At 55.6% G+C, this 19,258-nt stretch overlaps 2 protein-coding genes across 17 annotated transcripts; both read right to left on the reverse strand.

Annotated features, from left to right (window-relative positions):
• Positions 1 to 5: 5 nt before the first annotated feature.
• LOC140644882 (killer cell lectin-like receptor subfamily B member 1B allele B) lies at positions 6 to 11,660 on the reverse strand. 11 transcript variants are annotated; one of them, XR_012039858.1, is made up of 10 exons: positions 10,968 to 11,660; positions 8,598 to 8,816; positions 6,583 to 6,791; positions 5,445 to 5,629; positions 5,141 to 5,269; positions 4,783 to 4,987; positions 4,385 to 4,500; positions 2,859 to 4,286; positions 672 to 1,962; positions 6 to 375 (listed from the first exon to the last, which is right to left on the reverse strand). XR_012039858.1 is itself a non-coding variant. In XM_072848063.1 (7 exons), exons 2-7 carry the CDS (start codon positions 8,710 to 8,712, stop codon positions 4,163 to 4,165), a joined length of 735 nt encoding a protein of 244 aa, XP_072704164.1. In that variant the 5' UTR covers positions 8,713 to 8,816; positions 10,968 to 11,660; the 3' UTR covers positions 1,985 to 4,162. The 11 variants fall into 11 exon arrangements, 1 of the variants encoding a protein (XP_072704164.1); XR_012039849.1 differs by lacking the exon at positions 5,445 to 5,629 and having other exon boundaries at positions 10 to 375; positions 672 to 772; positions 1,153 to 1,962; positions 4,783 to 4,937; positions 6,696 to 6,791; XR_012039852.1 differs by lacking the exon at positions 5,445 to 5,629 and having other exon boundaries at positions 15 to 375; positions 672 to 772; positions 1,690 to 1,962; positions 4,783 to 4,937; positions 6,696 to 6,791.
• Positions 11,661 to 11,810: 150 nt separating this feature from the next.
• On the reverse strand, positions 11,811 to 17,288 carry LOC140644888 (C-type lectin domain family 2 member B-like). Of its 6 annotated transcripts, none has more exons than XM_072848091.1 (6): positions 17,166 to 17,288; positions 14,212 to 14,566; positions 13,694 to 13,789; positions 13,095 to 13,279; positions 12,583 to 12,683; positions 11,811 to 12,411 (listed from the first exon to the last, which is right to left on the reverse strand). In XM_072848091.1, exons 2-6 carry the CDS (start codon positions 14,348 to 14,350, stop codon positions 12,297 to 12,299), a joined length of 636 nt encoding a protein of 211 aa, XP_072704192.1. In that variant the 5' UTR covers positions 14,351 to 14,566; positions 17,166 to 17,288; the 3' UTR covers positions 11,811 to 12,296. The 6 variants fall into 6 exon arrangements, with proteins under 6 accessions (XP_072704192.1, XP_072704194.1, XP_072704196.1 ...); XM_072848093.1 differs by having other exon boundaries at positions 14,212 to 14,471; positions 17,166 to 17,284; XM_072848095.1 differs by lacking the exon at positions 17,166 to 17,288 and adding an exon at positions 15,926 to 16,412 and having other exon boundaries at positions 13,095 to 13,276.
• Positions 17,289 to 19,258: the final 1,970 nt, after the last annotated feature.

Here is a 19,258-nt window from a genome sequence, read left to right on the forward strand (position 1 = left end):
CAGGCTGCAACTTGGTGCATTTTGGAGTAAAACAGTAAAAAATGAAGGAAGAGGAGGAGAAAAGACACCAAGTGGGGAACAACAGAACTTGATCATCAGAAAATACTCCCAAATATACTGGGCTTGTGGGAAATAAAGGACTTTTGTCTCCCAAAGAGCGTGTTGAGAATATGACAGGGGAACATTGTTCTAGTTCGTGGCCTTGATGGGGGAAACATTGCTGCCCAGTGAAGCAACGTCTTTGCAAGTGGCATGCGGAAATAAATCAAAGGCGCTTCTGTCTAGCGCCCAAGGGGTGACGAATCCATGCGAACAGGACTGGATCCCTCGTGCCCTGACAACGCCCGAATACCGCTAGAAAAGTCCACCTTTTATCTGCAAAAAAAAAAAAAAGAGAAATCCAGCTTTTATCTGCAGGGGTATCCTACGCAACAGGGGACACAGTGAGGTGTCACTGCAAGGAGACACCCTGGGGTCACCAGGGCCCCAAAGTGGGACCCACAGCCTGGGTTGAGCTGGAGGGGGAGTCCCAGGGGAGAAGGGAGCAGAGTGCCGAGAAGGAAGATGCTAGAGGGGGGAAAAAACCTGCCCCCAAATGAAGTTCAGGGGTTCCCATCTGTGGGGCTTTGCAAGGCAGCCCCGGTACCCGTCTCTGCAGGCTCCCAACTCACCCTCCGCATGCTCAGAGGAAAATGGGCTTTTCCACGCCAGCTTCCTAGCCCAAACCCATGGGGAAACTGGTGCTGAACTTTGGGTTTCCAGCTTCCAGGAGCTGCTGGGAGAGGACAGATAAGCTCCCGCTGAGCAACCGACTTCCACCGCACGTTTTTTCTCCGTGGCAGAAGAAAAACTGCAGTTTTCCCCTCTCTGTGCCCACAGCCTCCATCCAGATGAGGGATTTAAACATACGCAGGGATGCTCTCTGCTCCTGAACCTCAAATTTATCTCCTACCTGTAGTACTGGAGCAAGAATCCAGCAAATTGGAAACTACCAGAGGCATCTAATACCCAATACCAAGCAGCTGCCAAAACTCGCCCCCCTTCCCTCAACGCTTTCTGCAGTAAATCACTCCTCTCTCTGACCAGCACTGTCACCTTAGGAACCTCTTTAGCACTGTTCCTGTATTTTTTTTTCCCCAGTTAATCTCTCACCTTCCTCCATCCCCCGAAGCCAGATGGGAAGACAGGGGAGCGGCTGCATCCCAAACCCTGGCCAGGCTATGCCGGGACTCGCAGAACGAGAGCAAAGCTACAACCCACTGGTGCTTGCAAGACACCCCCGGGTTGGATGCTTTTGGGGTACAGCAGGAGCAAGTCACGCCATTGCTTAGATGCGATCAGCAGCACTAGTGGTTTCTCTGCTCTGTCTTCACAGCTAGTGCTATCGTTGGGGACCCGGAAAAGCTCGCTCAGCTTTTCCATGATGTAACACACCACACCAAGGGACAAGGCCAGATAAAAGCATGAGTTTGAGCAGCAGTAACAAATTATATCAGCAAGTCATTGTACAGTTTCCCCGGTCAAAAATTCATCTCTCCCTTGGATTTGTCACGGCAATCTCTGGAACTGAGAATTAGTCTCAAGTCCAAACTTGCTTCACCCAGGTCCAGGCCAAACCTCCCACCACACAATGCTCTCCGACCCCCTTTCATTGAGGCTTTTACCCCTGGCTCCTGCCCCGTAACTCACCACTTGGTCCAAGGGAAAGGCGGTGGGTGCAAACATCTGGAAGCCCACCAATTTCAGCTCTCCCAGCTGTGTTACCAACTGGCTCAAGGCTTTTCAGCCCACGCCAAGACATGGCATTGCCCTGCGGTGGGTGGAGGCAGGTTGGCATCCTCAGATTGTCCTGCCCAGGGTGTCCTTGGGGTGGTGATGGGCTGAGAGTCTCTTGGGAGTTCCTGTCCTGTCTCTTATCTCCATAAGAGAAATGCAGAGGGGACGTAAAGCTTTCTATACATTCTCCAGCCAAAAGAAATAAAGATATAAAGAATTAAAAAATAAAGAAGTACTCGGGCAAGGGCAGCTCAGCAGGTGAGCCTTCAGGGTTGCCTCGGAACAGTCATGCGTGAAAATAAAAACCAGAGGAAGTGCTTCACACCCAGCATGGCCAAAAAAACCAGCTCAAAGCCAAGTTAATTATTGCCGTATTTCCCACTACCGACCTTCCTCTACTCCCTCCAGCACCCGTATGGGCAGCGGGGAGGTGGGAGCTGCTCCAGCCTTTGTACCTCTGTGTCCTCCAACCCAGGTGGCAAAAGGGGGGGATGGAGGCAGAGACACATCTCCCCCCGCTTGGAGCTTTTTCCTCTCCTTTCCTCTCCCAGCTTTTTTGCACTGTCCTTGAAGGACTCCCACCCACTCACACTCCTTTTTGGATTCAACCAGCTGCTTCAGTAAATTCCACCGAGAAAAACAAACAAACCAGGGGAGAGTGGGCAGCAGGGATGGCATCAGCTCAAAAACATCCTCCCAGGCGCATCAGCTGATGCTGCCCATCGTCAGCATCTTCACCCATCAGTCCCCAGAGTGACACCCCACCATGGTTGTATGTGACAGATCCCATCTGCCTTCTCCACACAGAAACGTTTGCCAGCTCCCCAGCCAGGGCCTCTTCCCCATTTGAGAGGTTCAATTCCTTTTACGGTGCAAGTGTTTAAAGCAAAAAAAGCCAAACACTGTGCCAAAGCTCCTGCCATCTATCACAGCTGGTGCCAGGTGCAGCAGACAAAACTATTTTGGGGCTTGACAGCCAGAGGCTGATGCCAGATTCCCCCCCCGCCCCCCATCATAATTGCAGAGAAACTGGCAGGAAAGAGCAAGCAGAGCTGGGGAACAACAGAGGCGGTGTTTTGTACCTGATGGAGGGCGGTGGTTTCTCTCCCCTTCGGCAGCTCTTGGCAGCAACCTCCTGTTTTCAGCGCGGCGAGTTGGTGAGAGGAGGTGCTCCAGGCAGCAGGAGGAGCCCGGGGATACGTGTGTGTCTGCACAGGCGTGTGTTTGCTTGTGCAAGGCTGCGTACAGGGGCTCTCAGGGCCCCCCTCATCCCCATCCCCCCACAAGGTGCTGCTGCAGGAGCCCCAGAAGCAGCTGTGGGTGGCAGGGACAAACCCAACCTGGATGGTGGGTGAAGAAACCTCACTGCATCCCCTGCGAGGGCACTGATGGTGTGGCTGTGTGGAAGGGCATCAGGGCTGCTGCAAACAGCCCCTTCCCAGTGCTCCCAGTCCATCCGTCCGCAAGCATCCCAGTTCAGGCGGCTGTTCTCACGCAGCGGGGATGGGAGGCAGTGCAATACCGTGGAGCAGTCCCACCGAGCTTTGCAGCTTGCTCTGAGCTGGGGAAACCCTATTTTTGGAGGTTTATGCTATAGGGAGAGGCTCTTATCTCTTCCCCCTCACCCCTGATGTGGCAGCTGTGGCTTAGACTTGCAGCCGTCCCCATATCCTGTGTCCCCTGTCCTCCTCCTCTGCTCAGCCAAATAGGTTTCGGGTGTTTGCCCTCCTTGGGCTCTGGACCAGGCACTACCTCGTGGCGAGCTCACTTGCTGGGGTTTTAGTTTTGGATTTCTGTGTAATCCCCCCACCTCTTTTTCCCCTCTTTAACCCTAACACTCACTGCTGCGCTTCCTCTCTGCCTTTGCAATCTGCCTCTTGCCTCTGCCTCTGCTGCTGCAAGCACTGTGCCACGAGCATCCGTCTCCTCCGCTGCCCGTCAGTCCCTTCCTGGCATGAGCCATCTCCTGGGTTAATTGTGCTGTGCCTGGGGTGAAAGCGCAGCCTGAGGATGGGGACGGTCCAGGAGGAAGTTTGAGGGGGACACTGGCATGGGCAGAAATCCCAACGGCATCTGCCCAGGGGGTTGGATGGGGGCCCTGGAGCCATGGAAGGGCAGAAAGGGACAGGTACAGCGTGCACGAGGGCGTGCATGCACAAGCAGGCTTATCTGGTACAGAAGGATGCTCTTCCCAGCCCTCCCCGTTGGCAAATTTGATTGAAAACACCACACAACAGAGCCCAGCTAATGTCATTATTAATTTGTGCAGGAGACTGTTGTTGTACAACAGCATCAGCACCGGCTCCCACATCTCCCCGCTGAGGGCCTGATCCTGGCCCGTCCCCGAGCGTCTCTCCCAGCCACAGCCCAGCTTGCGGCCCCCGGCTCAGAGCTGGGTGGCCTCTTTCTGGCAGATCCACTGCAATGCCGAGCTGCAGTTGTCAGAGCTGATCCTGTCCTCCCTCAGCATCCCGCAGCTTCTGCCTTTATCCCCGGGGCTCAGCTGGAACCTGCGGGTGCAGGAGGGAGCCCGTGTCATGGCACGAGGGTCCCTCGGGTGACGGTGGAGGTGCCCACCCCAACACCCATCCCTCCCCAAAGCGCTCACCGGCTCTGGTCTAGGCGGGAGCCGTTCAGCCAGGTCCAGCCCTTCCCGGCAGAGGGGATGGAGAGGCCGATCCAGAAGTAGCGGCTGGGTTTCTGTACGATTTCATTTAGGAAACGCTGTAACGGCAGAGCAGGCAGGTGGTGATGCTGATGTGCAACAGATCGCCATCCCAAAACAGGCTCCAGCCTGGCCCTGCACAGCCCCCACCCCAGGACCGAGCCCCACCAGTGTCCCCCACGCTCTTGACACTGGCAAAAGCACCGTGGAGGCTTGGGCACAGGGGTGGGTGCTCACCCCAGATTTCTGGACAAGCCCCCAACCCTTCCCCAGGTGCCACCAGCCCCTCGGCTGCAGTCCTGGGACCCGTCCCACATCCCTGATGCCATCGGTCCCTTTACCAGCTCCTCCTGGTCCCCCGGCATCAGCAGCTCGGCACCCCGATTCACACAGTCCTGCTTGCTCTGGTCCCAAGAGTTGACATCGCTGACAACCCAATAGCACTTGGTCCCATGCAGCGTCCAGCCCATGGGGCAGAGCTTGCACCCCTCACCCTCTGAAAGACAGTCAGGGCCATGTTCAGCCACCAAGAAGCCACCTTGTCCCCTGCACATCCAAAGAAGGACAAGTGTTTAGGTCCTCCTTGCTCCTCAGGCACATGGGGATGCCCTGAGCTTCCCTTGGTTCTCCAGTTTAGGGGTGCTACAAGTTTTTGGGAAAGTTAATGGTGCAGAGATGCATCGTGGCTGGGGCAGTTACCTTGCAGCTTTGACGAGCAGAAACCTTTCCTCAGCTCCAAGCAGATGTTCTGCAGGCTGGTGTTGCCATCTCCTACATTCCCGCTCCCAATTTTGCAGCTTCCTGGGTTCTCCGACTGCTGGTGGAGAACTGCAAGGGAAGGATGGGGCAGGGGAGAGGGACTGGCTCCCCCAGGCACAATGCCTGCTGACATCTACCTGCACGTGGCCCCAGCAGGCTGCAGGGAAGGGTCTGGGACGGATCCTGACACCAAGCGGGTGCTCAGAGCCCTCCAGCCCTCCCCTCATCCTTCCTGTTAGCTCACCTTGAGCCTTGATCTGAGCATCTCATGGAGGGTGAGAATTAGCCTCGGGGTCCCAACCCAGAGCAGACCCCAGACCATCTTCTTTTGGGGCACGGGATCACCACCTCTGAGCTCACCCCCCTCTTGGAACTGCCTCCACCTCACTGCTGCTTTGCACTGGCAACAGGATGTGGCCCCTCCACCCCCTGCATGAGATAGCACACGAGATATGGAAGAGGCATGAAACGGGACGGCTGCAGAAAGCCCTGTAGCCTCTGACTGCTACGGAAGTGGCCCCTCCTGCAAAACAAGCCATGCCAGCCTTATCCGTGCAGCCCAGAGGGGCCCGATGCAAGGGTGAAGGGCTCTTCACCACCTTCGGACTACCCCTTGCAGCACAGCGTCCCCACAGACGCCTGCAGTGCGCATGGACAGCTCCCAGCAGATTGATTTGGGGGTCTCTCCAGTACTGCGCCCACATAGGTTCAAACCATCAGCCCCAGCTCACTGCTGGCCCCAGATCCACCCTGCAACAGGGACAGCAGATCCCTACAAAGCCACCGTGCCCCAGCTCACGGCTTGCACCCAAGGTTGCTCTGACATCCCAAGAGCATCACCTGCGTTTTTGCAGCTCTTGGCCCCATGGAGGGCACGGTGCTCAGGGAAGCTTGAGCCTGATCCCTTTGCTCCTTCCTCCATACCCCTGCGCCAAAAGCTTGGCAGATCCATCCCCACACTTCAAATCCACACCCGAGTCCCTCCGCAGCACAAGATCCAGTGGATCTCCTCCCCCCCTGCCCCTTTGCCAGGTCTCCTCACCAAGATCCATCAGACATTTGAGTCTGCCTTCCACCTGCTTGGTGTGGTTTGGGGCTGCTGTGAGTCAGGGCAGCATCAGATGCCACCAGCAACATCACACCAGCGACAAGACTACTTTTGGCAGGGCTCTGAGTGACCCTGAGCTCGGCCACGGGGTGTCAAATCCTGACCCTGCCACAGCTGAGAAGTTTCCAGTGGTTACCCCTTGCTGGCCAACCAGAAGAGTCAAGTCTCCTCCACTCATCAGCTCTAAGAAATTCTGATAAAAACCCACTTCCCCACAGCTTGCACTGATGTGCAGCAGCCAACGTAGATCATAAAAAGCAGATTTGCCTCCTACACAAGCACTCGGTCCAGCAGCCGCGGAGCAGGGATCCCCTCCCTGCTCTTTGGGTGCTCCCCTCTTTGGATTGTCCTTTGGTTGTCCCCGTGCCGGCAAGCGGAGCCACTCACGCAAGCATCCCATCGCTACCACAGCCCCGAGGAGGAGGAGGTTCCCGCTCCAGCCGGCCCAGAGCGCGGTTCGGTGCCACTGAGGACAGCCCGATGCTGCAAGGGAAAGAGGTGTTAGGAGAAAAACACTGCCCCAATCCTGCATTCAGTGAGCCAGATCTGCAGCGCAGATTTGGGCTATTTTCTCCCCAAAAGCAGTTCAGAGCCTGGTAGCCCTCCACGGTTCTGCTGCTGGTTCTTCAAAAGCTTGGGTCAATCGTCCACATTTCACCGCTGCCACCCTCCTCCATTCCGCACCGATCCCACCAGCACTGCGGTAAAGTTACTCGTGATGAGGTTGGGTTGGTTTTATCCAGATGTCCAAGACTCCACGAATCGGGAATTCCCGGGATGTTATAAGCCATTAGAACCCCAAAGGGTCAAGCTCAAGGGTCACAAAACCCAAAGTCAAGGTTAGAGGTGGGCCAAGATGGGAGATGTGCCCCACCACGGCATCCTTTCTCCGCACCAGGGCAAAACTAACTGCTGAACCTGGATGGACCAAGCTCTCCAAGGAGACTTCACCTGACCAAGGTCCCATCCTCCCCAGCTCCATCCTGCTCAAGGAAGCATGGAGGCAGATGTCCTCCCTGCAGAGCTCAAGGCCAGGCAAAGCCCATCCGTCCTCGGCTCTTGTTGCACAAGAGGGAAGCAGGACGATGCTTCTGGACAAAGCCAGAGCTCACCTTGACCAGCAAAGCTGCATCGAGGATTAAGGTTCAGCATCAGCTTAGGAATAAAACAGCAAAGCAGCAACATCAGCAGAAGGTGGGTTTTGCCCAGCCCTTTGAGATCAAAAGGGATGTGTTTAGGGAAATCACCAATGCTTGCAAAAAGGAGGGTGCAGCGTGTTGACTGAAGAGGTCCTCAGCAGGCAGAGGTGCCTTCCAGAGGAGGAAAGAGCAGGAATTAAGCCTTTTGCCATTTCTTCCATAAGCTAGAAACCAAAACTAGAGTCAGCAGGAAAAGAGCACAAAGCCCCACAGCAAGGCAGCGGAGGAAGGAAACAAGACAGGGATGTGACACACCACTACAAGTGCAGGAAAGACAGACCAGGAGTATTGAGACCTGCATCAGGCCATCGAAAGACACCAGCTGCCCTTAAGCATCACAGGTCTCCTAAGAGCAGCTGAATTCGGGCAGCTCTGGAGCCTTTGCTGGCTGGGTGCAGGGGGATTTCTTCTTCCCTCATGCCAGGACAAGAACGGTCCCTTCGCATGGCTTTTAGGAAGCAGCCCCTGAAAATGCACTTGGTACCGTGACCGAGTCCTGCCTCACAAGCTTCAGAGGTTTAGTTTTCAGAGTTCAGCGTCTCCGCGCAAGGACGACGTTCAAACAGCCAAGCTGGGGGCAGCTAGGGCTGAAAAATAATCATGCAAAACTGAGGCTTGATCCCGGCAGGGCTGCAGCCGAAGCAGCCACCGCACAAGGAAGGACGAGGGAGTTGTAAAGGGGGGCAACACCGTCCCCAAGGGCAGCTGCAGGCAGAAAAGAAGCCGTGGTATTTAACCCCACGGCAGCAACCGTTAGTGCGAGCCCGCTTGGTTTCCATGGTGGAGGAATCCCATTTAATTGAGCCACGGTGGAGGAATCCCATTTAATTGAGCCACGGTGGAGGAATCCCATTTAATCGAGCCACGGTGGGACTCTGGGCACAGAGTGAAATGGTGACCCCGATTCAAAGAAACCTTACAGCCCTTTCAAGACAAAACTACCAAAGGGATCCCAAACAGCAGACGGGATCCCTTAGCACACCACCACAGCCATGGGTCCCTTCCCCTCCCTGCACCACCCGCAGGGTGGGAGTCTCCCAACACAACCACAGCCCCAAAAAAAAGCCCCCAAACCCCATGATGCACTTACTGCCAGGCTGAGGAAGCGAATGCAGTTTCCTGCAGCGTTTCCCGGGACCGATATCCAGGTCAGCATAAATAATTTCCCCAGCCATAACGGGAGAGGTGAGAGGACCACCAGCCATGCCTCTCGCTCTAACAGTGGCAATCCAGCAGTTGGCAAGTCTGGTTTTTCTGAGGTTTTTCACTCCTCCGGTCAGCTTTGCAAGCTCCTCTCCAAGCTACAGGTCTGCAAGGAGAAGCACGAGCCTCTGAACACTCATCAAGCGGAGCAAGATTACAAAAGACCGTGTTCGATGGGCTGGCCAGCCTGAAAATGAAACTTTACTCAGCTTCTGCTGAATTAAGCCAGGCAAAAGGAGTTCACATCAGGAGAAGTACCATCTCATAGCATCCAGAAGCCTTTTCTCTTCCAAGTCCAGCCATATTCTTCTAAGGTACCAAACCAAATCTCCCAAACAAGACACCTTTCATTAAAATAAAGCCCAAACCAACCCAAAATGCATGGTTCTGTGCAAATGGGCAGCTCCAGACTTCACTCCCCTCTGTCCACACTGGGTATTTTGCAAGAAAAATAAGGTGTCATTGCAAGAATGATGCAGAGACTCTGCAATCTCCCAAAATATTCCTAGGAGGATTGTAAGAATTATGATTTTCAGGAAAGAAAACCACATCCACTCCACCCTTCTCTCCTCCCTTCAGCTACTTGAAAGGTGTTTTCTAGCCTTGGTCACTGCTTCTCCTCACCCAAACCTATTCCAGCATCACCACCTTCTCCCTGTTGCCGATTTCTCTGTAATCCCACGCTTTTTTCAGCCCGGGTTTGAAGCACACCGCCCTTTTGCTGCTCTGCGGAGCAAGCAGGTGCCAAAAAGCCTGGGAGGCTCTTTGGAAACAAGGGGTTAGAAAGGAGCCGTTCAGGGGGAAAGGATGGAAAATGTTCCATAGAGCTCTAGAAATCTATTTGGCTTTGCCTTCACTCCTGGTTTTCAAGTCACTTCCAAGAGACAGTCAGCTTCTCCCTTTGGAAACCGGGATGGGACTAGACTAATTAGAGGGCAGGAAAGGTAGAGCAGAAAACACAAACCCAAAGGCATAGAAAATATAGCTGTAAAGGCGTGAGATGACATTCGGACTGGTTTGTTTGGAAGACTTGCTCATCTCCTTCTGCACACAGGCTGAGAAACCCCACACAAGAACCTTGTGATAGCCCAGTGAGGCAAAAGCCAGACTGTCAGAAGAGGAATCGGATGCTTCGGGACCCATTGAAGCAGCCCAAAATTAGGTATTTATCCCCATTTAGGAGAAAGTGGTTTCTCTGGAGAGCAAAACCACTCCAGACTTGCAGCGTGAGCACGCGGGGGGGCTCGATTGCAACCCATGCCATGCCCAGCACGGCGGCACCTGAGCAGGGACTGACCCATCACAGCCTGCTCTGCGCACATCCGATCTCGGCATCCCCGCGTGCTGCCTGTCCAGAGCAGGTAGGGAAAACCCCGGCGAGATCTGTCAGGATACTTTCTTTGGGAGAACGAAGGCAGGAGGGGCTGCAGCTTCTCTACAAGCAACAAACCCTTTGGGTTAAGGGTTCAGCGAGGCTTTCTGCATCCAGTGCGACCACACAGAGGCAAAGCACCAACAATAAAGCTCCAAAGAGAGCAACTAACACTGCAAACTTCACACCTGCAGCCTCATTAAGCTAACTGAATTTTGCAGCTAGGAACAGCAAACCCAGCATGCTGCTGAGCAGGATTCCTCCTCATTACAGCAGCAGCAGCAGCAGGAAGGAATTAAGCAGTGCAGGGAAGCTGGATGCTCAGCCATGCTGGGTGCTCTACAGGCACCAGCACAACCCACTGCCTCCAGTGCAGGTTGAACTGCAGGCAGTGCTGGCAGGAGCCCTGTGATGTGTGGAGGCAGAAAAAGGGAGGCAGGTGGGGGAAAGAGGAGCTAAACCAAGGTGCAGGCATTGCTAGCCCAGGCAGCTGGGTGTGAGCCACCTACACCAGCCATCACCATGCTCAAAGCAGCTCAGTGCAGACCCCATTTCCACCACAGCCCCCATCTGACACCCCGATCGCCTTTCTCCCCCCATCATGCCCGAGACAAACATCACTCAAAGCCATTTTGTCCTTCCTTTAAATAGCTTTGAGGCCCCTTTGGGTAAATTTTGCCCTGTCCCTTATGAGAAAGGGGCTGCCTGTGGTTAACAGCAGGAGAGCAGGAAGGCTGCGATGAGAAGGGCAGCCTGTGATGGCTGCCACATCCGCCAAGGTAACTATAGAGCTGTTGCAGTCAAAAACCCTCACTGACCTCGTCCCAGGGGAAAAAGGCACCTCAAAACAGGGACGTGCTCCTGCATTTCCCCCTCTTCACTCACCTCAGCCTGCGCCTGCTCTAATGCGGGGGATGATTGCTCTTCTAGCTGGACTGTCATCCTTAACGCAGGCAGAGGCGGAGAGGAAGCGCAGCAGTGCAAGCACTAAGTAAAGGCAAAAAAGGAATTAGGAAGAAGTTAGAAAGCGATCAGGGAGGGAGAGAAGAGCCTCTGCCCATGGCAGAAGCCTCAAAAATAGGGTCTCCTCAGCTCAGGAAGAACTAGCCCAAGAAAGATGAGGTAGGACTGCCCCAACAGCCCTCCTCTCCATCCCTGCTGCCATCTGAACCCCTAACTGGCACGCTCGAGGATGGAGGGACTGGGAGCACTGGGAAGGGGCCCTCCCGCACTGCCGCCACACCAGCACTGCACTCGCAAGGGGACACAGCGAGCTTTGTTCACCCACCATCCCTGTCGGGTTCCTCCCCAATGCCCACGGCTGCTTTCAGCTGCTTCTGGGGCTCCTGCAGCAGCACCTTCTTGAGGGGGGCAGGATTTGGGGGGTCCCCGAGAGCCCCCGTACGCAGGAAAACAAGGGGAGATGGGGAAGGACAGTGGCTTTCAGCAGAGCACGGCCCAGGGGGAGCCCCAGAACTCGCCTGGGCATGGGGCAGAGCCAGCACCCCGTGAGGGGCTCCAGCAGAGAGCTCCAGCCATCCCCCTCCAGCCTCCAGCACCCCACGCTGCCAGGGCTCCAGGGAGAAGACCCCGGGGGGCAGCCGCCACGTCACACACGTGTACCCCAACGCTCCAGAAGCTGGGATGGGAAGCGCACACAGGATGGAGGAGGGGAACGGACAGGGCTGCCCTGAGCAGGCGCCTTCCGGAACAGAAGGGACACCCATGGCAGTTTACCATGTTTTATTAAAAAACATCAGTAGAAAAATAGCATCAACATCTGTAACTCTCTGGGGTGCCACACAAGGGCCAACTCACTCCCCCTGCCCTGCACCAGGCCAGGGACCTCCGCCGAGCTGTCAGCACCCATCTCATCTGGCTGCAGCTGCTCGAGCTCCATCGCACAGTGCAAAAGCAGGTATGTGTGGATTGTGAGAGAAGCAAGATGACTCCTGGGCTAGTCCCAGAAGCAGAAAGAAACCCCCTCCACGCACAATCCATGGTCCCGGTCCAGGGAGCCACACGTCAGCATCCCTGACATCTCCCCTTCCTGCAGGTTCATCTCCCCGAGACCTGGCGGTGAGTTGTTGCTGCGACAAGAAGAAACCTGGAACAACAGTTAAGGCAAGAATATCCCGACGGTGCTCTGCGCTGGTGGAAGAGGTGAAGCTGTGGGTCCCCAGCATGGGGAAGGTTCTTTCTTCATCATTTCTGTCACATCAGAGCTTGGGGCTTGCTGCAGAGATACGGCCGTAGCTGTGAGCAGCTTGAACTTGCAACAGCATGCTCATTCAAATATACACACACTCCTTGGCCACGCACCAGGAACCTGCAAAAAGAAACACAGCACTGGTACCGCTGGGTTAGCGGTTGTCCCCTCAAGCACCAGGAGACAAGGGCTGCCTGCAAGGGACAGTCCCAGCGGACACGGCCCACCAGGCCCCTGCCTGTCCCACACCAGGACAGTCGCCCCACGGCCCCAGCTCGCGATGGGACTCACGTGTCATTGAAGCTGCTGCCGTCCACCCACTGCAGGTGCTCGCCCTGTCTCCGCAGCCCAAGCCAGTAATCAATGTTGCCCTTGAGGCGCAAGAGAAACTCCTGGGGAGGAAAGAGAGAAGCCAACAGTCAGGAGCTGCTGCCAGCCCCACGCGAGTCACTGTCCCAGCCCCACACCGCTGCCACCGGCCCAGGGACAGCAGCAGCTCCCGCCCAACGGCTGCTCCAACAAGCTCCAGAGGCTTCTGAAGGAGCTCACCAGCCCGGCCAGCGGCGTTGCTCCTGCTCTGCCAGAGCTCTCCTCTGCTCGGGGTCCAGCCAAGCACTGCTGGTGGGCAGACGCATCCTGGGCTCAGTGCAACACCCCACGCCTGCCTCCCTCAAGGCCCCAGGGCAGAGCTGCACCTCTGTCCCTACAGGCACCTCTCGCCTGCCCAGCACCAACCCCAGCGCCTGCACCCACCCCAGACCCCTCCTTTCACCCCCACGCAGCCACAACAGCCCCTCACTCACCTTTTCCCAGTCCCTCTTGAGCACAGCCAGCGAGGCCCCGTGTGAGGAGCACTGCTCCTGGCTCCACTCCCAGCTCCCCTCCTCCCTCGAGAGGTAGTAGCAGACATCACGGTACCCAACCCAGTCGTCGGGACAGGCCAGCACCTGAGCCACAGGCAGACCTGCATTCCCTTCACACCTTCCTGCTGGAGAGGGAAGGGGAGAAGGTCAGAGGATTCCGCTCCACAGGGACCAGGGGACACAGCTCCATGGGGCAGGGAAGAAGGAGGCAGCCCTGGGCCCCCACCACGGGGATCCCCAATTTGCTGCCAGGGACCTACAGGGAGCAGACACCCCAGGGGTTAACAGCCTGCCCCATGGCACGGCTGGGGGGGTCCCTGCTCCTCCCCAGGACCCCCGGCACAGGGCAGGGGCACAGCCAGCCTGAGGGCCTGGCCCCACCACGCTCCCCCCACCAGCCTGGGCCTCACACACCCACGCCTGCCCCAGCCTGGAAGGGAAGGGGCCGCATCCAGCCTGGCGCTGCGCAGGCTGGGCTGCCAGCACCACACACAGCTCTGCACCAAGGGGCAGGACAGAGGCAGCCGCTCCTCTCTTACCTGATACTACAGCAAGAGCCAGGACCAAAGCCAGGACCAGAACCACGAGCACAGCCAGAACCAGGACCCATGCTGGATGGAGCATGGACCTTTTGCCTGGAGGAGGAAAAAGCCACTCACAGTGAGGACAGCGCTGTCCCAGAGCAGGCACAGCCCTCGTGTCCCCGCCAACCCCAACACAAGCTGCCCAGGGAACACAAAAGGGACCCCACAGCCCATTTCCCCCCCCTCACACACACAGCTGGCTGCAAGAAAGCCAAGGGACAGTCACACACACCAGGGACAAGGCTCTCATGCCACAGGTGTGGGGGGACAACCTGCAGCAGGAGAGCTGCCAAAGATCTGGAGGGAGGAAGGGTGTCTGCGACAGAACACCCAATGAGGACAGAGCAGAAGACAAGCCCTTTCCAGAGAGCTGGAAGAAGCCTCACACTTGCCAGCCCCACTCCTTGGGGGGTGACACTGCCCCAGGGACACTGTCCCCTCCCTACAGGCCACAGGGTTGGCCCTGCACTCACCCAGAAATCTTCTGTGCATCCTTTTGTCTGTATCCCCAGGCACCTCTGGGTGGGGGGATGCCCCTCCGTCCTGGGGACTCAGGGGCTTCTTCACATTCCCATCACTGGAGCAGAATCCAGTCCTCTGCTCTTGTCCCATGGCACACCGACAAGCGGGAACTCTTTGCTTGCACCAAGCAGGACCTTGCACCCAAGGCACCACCACTGCTGGCAAAGCCTGTGTCAAGCCAGGCTTAGATACAGTTTAACCTCCACTGGCCCTGTGGGGGGTGACACCCAGGCTCAGGAAGGCGATGCCAGCACACTCCTGCCCTGTCCCTGCTCCCCCTGTGACGCTGCTGCCTGTCCCCAGCACCTGGGGAGACAAAGGCAGCGTCAGTGAGCTCAGGGACTGGCCCTCGGCCCCCAGCAGAGCCAGCACCCTCCCCACCACCCTGCACGCACCCTTCCCAGACAGCCCCCAGGGCACTCACTGCCTGGGAACATCCCCCTGCCACCACTCAGCCCCCCTGCTCCATCACCAGTGACAGCCCAGGCACCGGAATGGGGGGGCCAGGGTCCCCCCAACACACCTGCTGAGCCCTCCTCCGCACACCACAGCTGCTGGACACCAGCAGCCCCAGCACCCCGCGCTGAGGCAGGGGCCACACCTTGAGCCTTTGGAGCCAACACAAGGGGCTGGAAACTCAGTCACCCTGGGGGCGATGGGATGCAGGGGGCCTGAGCAAAGCTTCTTACTGGGTGCTTAGGAGAAAGACTGAAGACAGGGCAAGGGAGGGATCCAGGCAGATCAGGGAGGAACCGATAGAGGCCTGCAATTTATATTTTTTTCACTACTTATCTGACAGGGCCCTGCACCCCTGGCCCTATCAGTCAAGACAGAAACCGACACTCGCTACAGCTGCCGGACCACAAGCTCCCTATCACGCAAATGCCAACGCCTGGAAACCACCTACTGCTGGCACAGGAGAGTTGCAAAGCAGGCTCAGCTGGCACCAGGGGACAGGACTGTGCCCGAGGGGGCTCGGCAGGCTTCTGCAAAGCAGCTTCTGCCCTGGCAGTGCTTTGAAAACCCATTTTTTTTAAATTGCTTAAGAACAAAGGGGCGGGTCCCTGCCAGGAAAAATAGTAGTGGTTCCTCCCCTCAACGGCCCCAGAAGGGAGGAAGCACCCACGGCCGCAGGGAGGGAGGGGGATTGGGGTCCTGAAAGAGAACTCACTGTCCGAGAATGCCCAGGCAGGCCGAGGGCCCCCCAGGAGCCCGCCGCAGCCCTACGGAGCCCGGCCACGCCGAGCCCAAGGTCGGCTAGCAGAGCTCCCGGCTGCAGGGCTGGCTGTCAAGTGGGGCACCGGCACAATATGCGTTAATTCCGATGGGGTTATGGGCTGGGGCCCCTCAGCAGCTCCCGTGCTGGGAAGCTGAAGGGTGGACAAGGAAAGGACCCCTCCCCAGGACCCCTGCAGAGAGAAACCGCAACTACCCACAGCTGCTGGGGAACAGGCTCCTTCTGAGCATTCACACACCAATGCCTGCTGAGGGGACAGCAGGAAGGACGAGGCCGCAAGCAGCCGCTCCCTCACCAGACCCAAAGGGAGGCGGAAAACGGGGGGACACGGGGAGAACGAGCCCGCCAGGCTCCCTTCACCACAGCCGCCTGCCCCTTCCCCCGCACCGAGCGGCCGAGCCCCAGCAGAACCGACGGCAGGTCCCTACCCGCGCTACGCCCGGCCCCGAGCTCCGCCGACGCCGCCTCAGGGGGGCTCCGGGCACTGCCGGCCGCTCCCGCCGCCCTCACGGCCGCGAGCAGCGCTGAGGAGAGCGAGGGACCACGCCCGCCCTTCAAAAGCCTCGCGCAGCCCGCCCGCCTCTCGACCAATCAGCGTGCAGCATCGAGGAGTGGCGGGGAAGACAGCCAATCCGAGACAGCGGCGGCACCGCCCCTCCCGTGAACACGATCCGCCGCGGCCCCCCCGCCCTGCCCGGGCACCACGGTCCGGCACGGGGGGTTTGGGGGTGCGAGCGTGGGGCCGGCACCGAGCTGCTGTCCTGAGCGCCAAACTGGGGGACACTGGCGGGTGACAAAGTCCTTCGGTCAAAGCATTTGTCTGGGCAACGCACCAAGAGATGGACACGAAATAATGAGGGACTGGAACCGAAATCAAGCTGATAAACCCTTCATAGCACCAGAAACGGCTGACATAAAGAAGATTAAGTAATAAAAACAAGTTTTCCCTAGTTGCGTCTTGCCTAGGCAGCACGGGAGCGTACGTATCCTTTCCAACCCTTTGTGCATTGACAGTGAAACCCTGCTTGTCAGCCAGGTCTCGGTCTCTCCATGGACAACCTGAGACCCATGCTTCAGCTTTTTCCACAGCAGCGAGGGGTTAAAAATGAAGCGGGGGAGATCACCTGGGTGTAGAAAGGGAGCCAGGGCAGAGCTGTGAAGGCAGATTTTAAAACAGGTTTTCTCAGAAACAGAACTAGAAATAAGGACTTTGTCCTGTGCTGTATAATCAGCTGATCCACTGCTGATGTGGCAAGGAAATATGTTTACAAGGGCTGTAGCCAAGAGCAGGCTTCAAGCCCCATGGTGAAGTCACCTTTGGGAAAGAATAATGGAGAAAACAATTAAAAAAAGAACCAAGAAGGGGAAGTCTCCCACTGGTGACCAGTGGAGAAAGGAAATGATGCAGCTTCCCCTTGCAAGCAGCCTCTCCTGGGCTCCTTCATGGGTTTTAACTGTCATCATCATTAAGACACATCACTCATTAGGCTACCAGTGCTGATTAAAGCCTGTTTTTCCACTGTGGTGTCCTAAAATGGCACTTCTTGCTCTGTTCAGGGGCACTTTATTACGGGGCATATTCCTCTGTTTGCTTCTGTTTCTCATAGTCCTCATGAGGCTTGGTAAATACACAGTTAACTTTGTGCCCAGCTACATGCACACACATACCTGTATCAGTGATCCATTAATCATGGTTGTTATTAATACCCAAAGTCCTAGTTTCCCCTCATTTCACGCCAGAGAAAATATTTAAATAGAAGATAGAAGCAATCTATGTCGTCTTCTTGTTGTATGCACATATAGCAAAGCAAAACAAAGTAATATTTAACTTTCAACGTGCACAGGCTTCCTAGCCTCCCATGCTGCCCATGTAAGACACAAATAAGGAAACTTATTATTACTTAATCCTCCTTACCTGAGCCCTTTCTGGTGCTGTTAAGGGTCTTTCAGCTTGGTTTTGTTTCCAGTGCCCCATCAGTTGGTGTTTGGGATCCACTGGTGGTTGATAGCTGTCGGTGATGGGCATCCATCAGCGCCTGATGTCCAACGGCATCTGCCATCCATCAGCTCCCCCTCTCCTTCATCACATATGGATAAACTTGAGTTTAAACCACCAGCGATTTCTGCCATCTGCTATTTCTCTTCTCTTTTCCATTATGGTATGTTGCGAATGAGTGATTTAGATCGCTTAAAAAAGATCACCATCAAAGGTATTAGCAAAAGTGGTTTCAATATGATGTTGTAAACGTGCGACTGAACAAAGTTCGATGGCAAGGTTCACTATTAATTACTGCATGGAAGTAATTATGGAAGTACTTATGGAAGAAACATACAGGAAAACTGGGTTACACAAGTTAAAATGATTCACAGAGAGACCAGGGATACAAAAGGGTACAGAGGACCCTCCCGTGGAGTCACGAGGTTCAGAGTAGACTCCCTTGCTTTCTAAACTCCTGATGGAGCTTAGGTGCGGCTCGGTCCAATCTTAGTCTCAGACTTGGACAAGGGTTTATCTTTAAGGGATTATATGTGCAAAATTTATCAATTGAGCACGCAATCAAAGTTACCAAGACAAAATCAAAGTTACCAGGCTCCAAGGTTATGTGCGATACCAGTCGCTTACCAAAGATCTGCTGTTGGTAAAAGGTCTCTCTGCCTCGAGGAGCAGCCGTGAGAGGTGTCCCAGCTCAAGGGGAGATCACCGCCGTGCAGCCACGCTGCCTGGCAGGGAGAGCTCAAAGAAGACTCCCTTAGGCTGTCATATTAATAGATAAAGCGGTTGGCTCGTAGTCAGATTACATGCGATAGGAAAGATATGCATGAGGCTCCTTGTAGCCACAGCTTGCTTTGTTCCTTGATAAATGAGTCTTGGAAAAGCCACCCGCTATTCATGCATGATGGGTGTTCCAAGCTCATGTGCATCCATGCTCTCTGTGCCACTCGGCTTCTTTGTGGGTTCTCAGAGAACAGATTGGAACCAGGAGTTCTTGGCCCGGCCACGGCTCAGGCCTTTACCTCCTTTGGAGCCCGTACCAAACTACTGCTAGCTTGGTTAAGAGGTCAAGTGCATCCGTCACTTTTAAAAGCACTTAATTTCACCCCAGAAACTTGGAAAGCAAACTCCACGACTGCCCTTCTCTCCTGCTCCCGATCCCACCACCTCTCACAGCTCCAGCCTCATCCTTCCTCCTCTCTCCTTGACTTTGCACCAGTTTCTTGTCTTTTTGCTCAGAGGAAGGAAATTTCACCCACTACCGCCGCCGCCTTCTTCCTGCTTTGCTCCCCATTCACCACGCAGCCAGCCCCACCATGTGGCTGTACTAATTACACATGTATTAATATTTAATTACATGTATTATAATTAATGTTAGCGTTATATTGCTGTATTAATATTACTGCATTGATAATACTGTATTAATAATACCATATTGATAATGCCAGAAGGAGGGCTACAGAAAGCAAGCTAGAAACATCCCCGTCACAATGTGCACACGATTGCTCACCACCACGCACGGCTGAACCACGCAGCAGCCAAGGACGCTGCCATTGGCAATGAATCCTCCTTACCCGAGCTTTTGCCCCAATAACCTAACGAGTGGCACATCTGAACAAAGCGGAGAGGTAAAATCCATGAAATTTGGCAGGGAAAGCTGCATCGGTGCTCTTTGCTGCCGGCTGCTTGTGGGAGATCTCGAAAGGAGAGGTGTGGAAAGGAGACAAGGCTGAGAAATAAAAAAAGAGCTAAGAAGTAAACTCTTGAT

Source organism: Ciconia boyciana, chromosome 29 (assembly GCF_034638445.1).
Source record: "Ciconia boyciana chromosome 29, ASM3463844v1, whole genome shotgun sequence".
In the NCBI taxonomy this organism is placed as follows: Eukaryota; Metazoa; Chordata; class Aves; order Ciconiiformes; family Ciconiidae; genus Ciconia; species Ciconia boyciana.

Bases quoted from the DNA above. Each gene is read 5' to 3' on its own strand.
- LOC140644882 (XM_072848063.1), bottom strand. From the start codon at position 8,712: ATGGCTGGTGGTCCTCTCACCTCTCCCGTTATGGCTGGGGAAATTATT. The intron at 6,792-8,597 runs GTAAGTGCATCA...TTTCCCTTGCAG, and splicing joins TTCGCTTCCTCAGCCTGGCA to CATCGGGCTGTCCTCAGTGG. The intron at 5,270-6,695 runs GTGAGTGGCTCC...CTTCCCTTGCAG, and splicing joins GGTAGCGATGGGATGCTTGC to TTCTCCACCAGCAGTCGGAG.
- LOC140644888 (XM_072848091.1), bottom strand. From the start codon at position 14,350: ATGGGACAAGAGCAGAGGACTGGATTCTGCTCCAGTGATGGGAATGTG. The intron at 13,280-13,693 runs GTAAGAGAGGAG...TTCCCTCTCCAG, and splicing joins GGCTCTTGCTGTAGTATCAG to CAGGAAGGTGTGAAGGGAAT. The intron at 12,412-12,582 runs GTGAGTCCCATC...TTCTTTTTGCAG, and splicing joins GGCAGCAGCTTCAATGACAC to GTTCCTGGTGCGTGGCCAAG.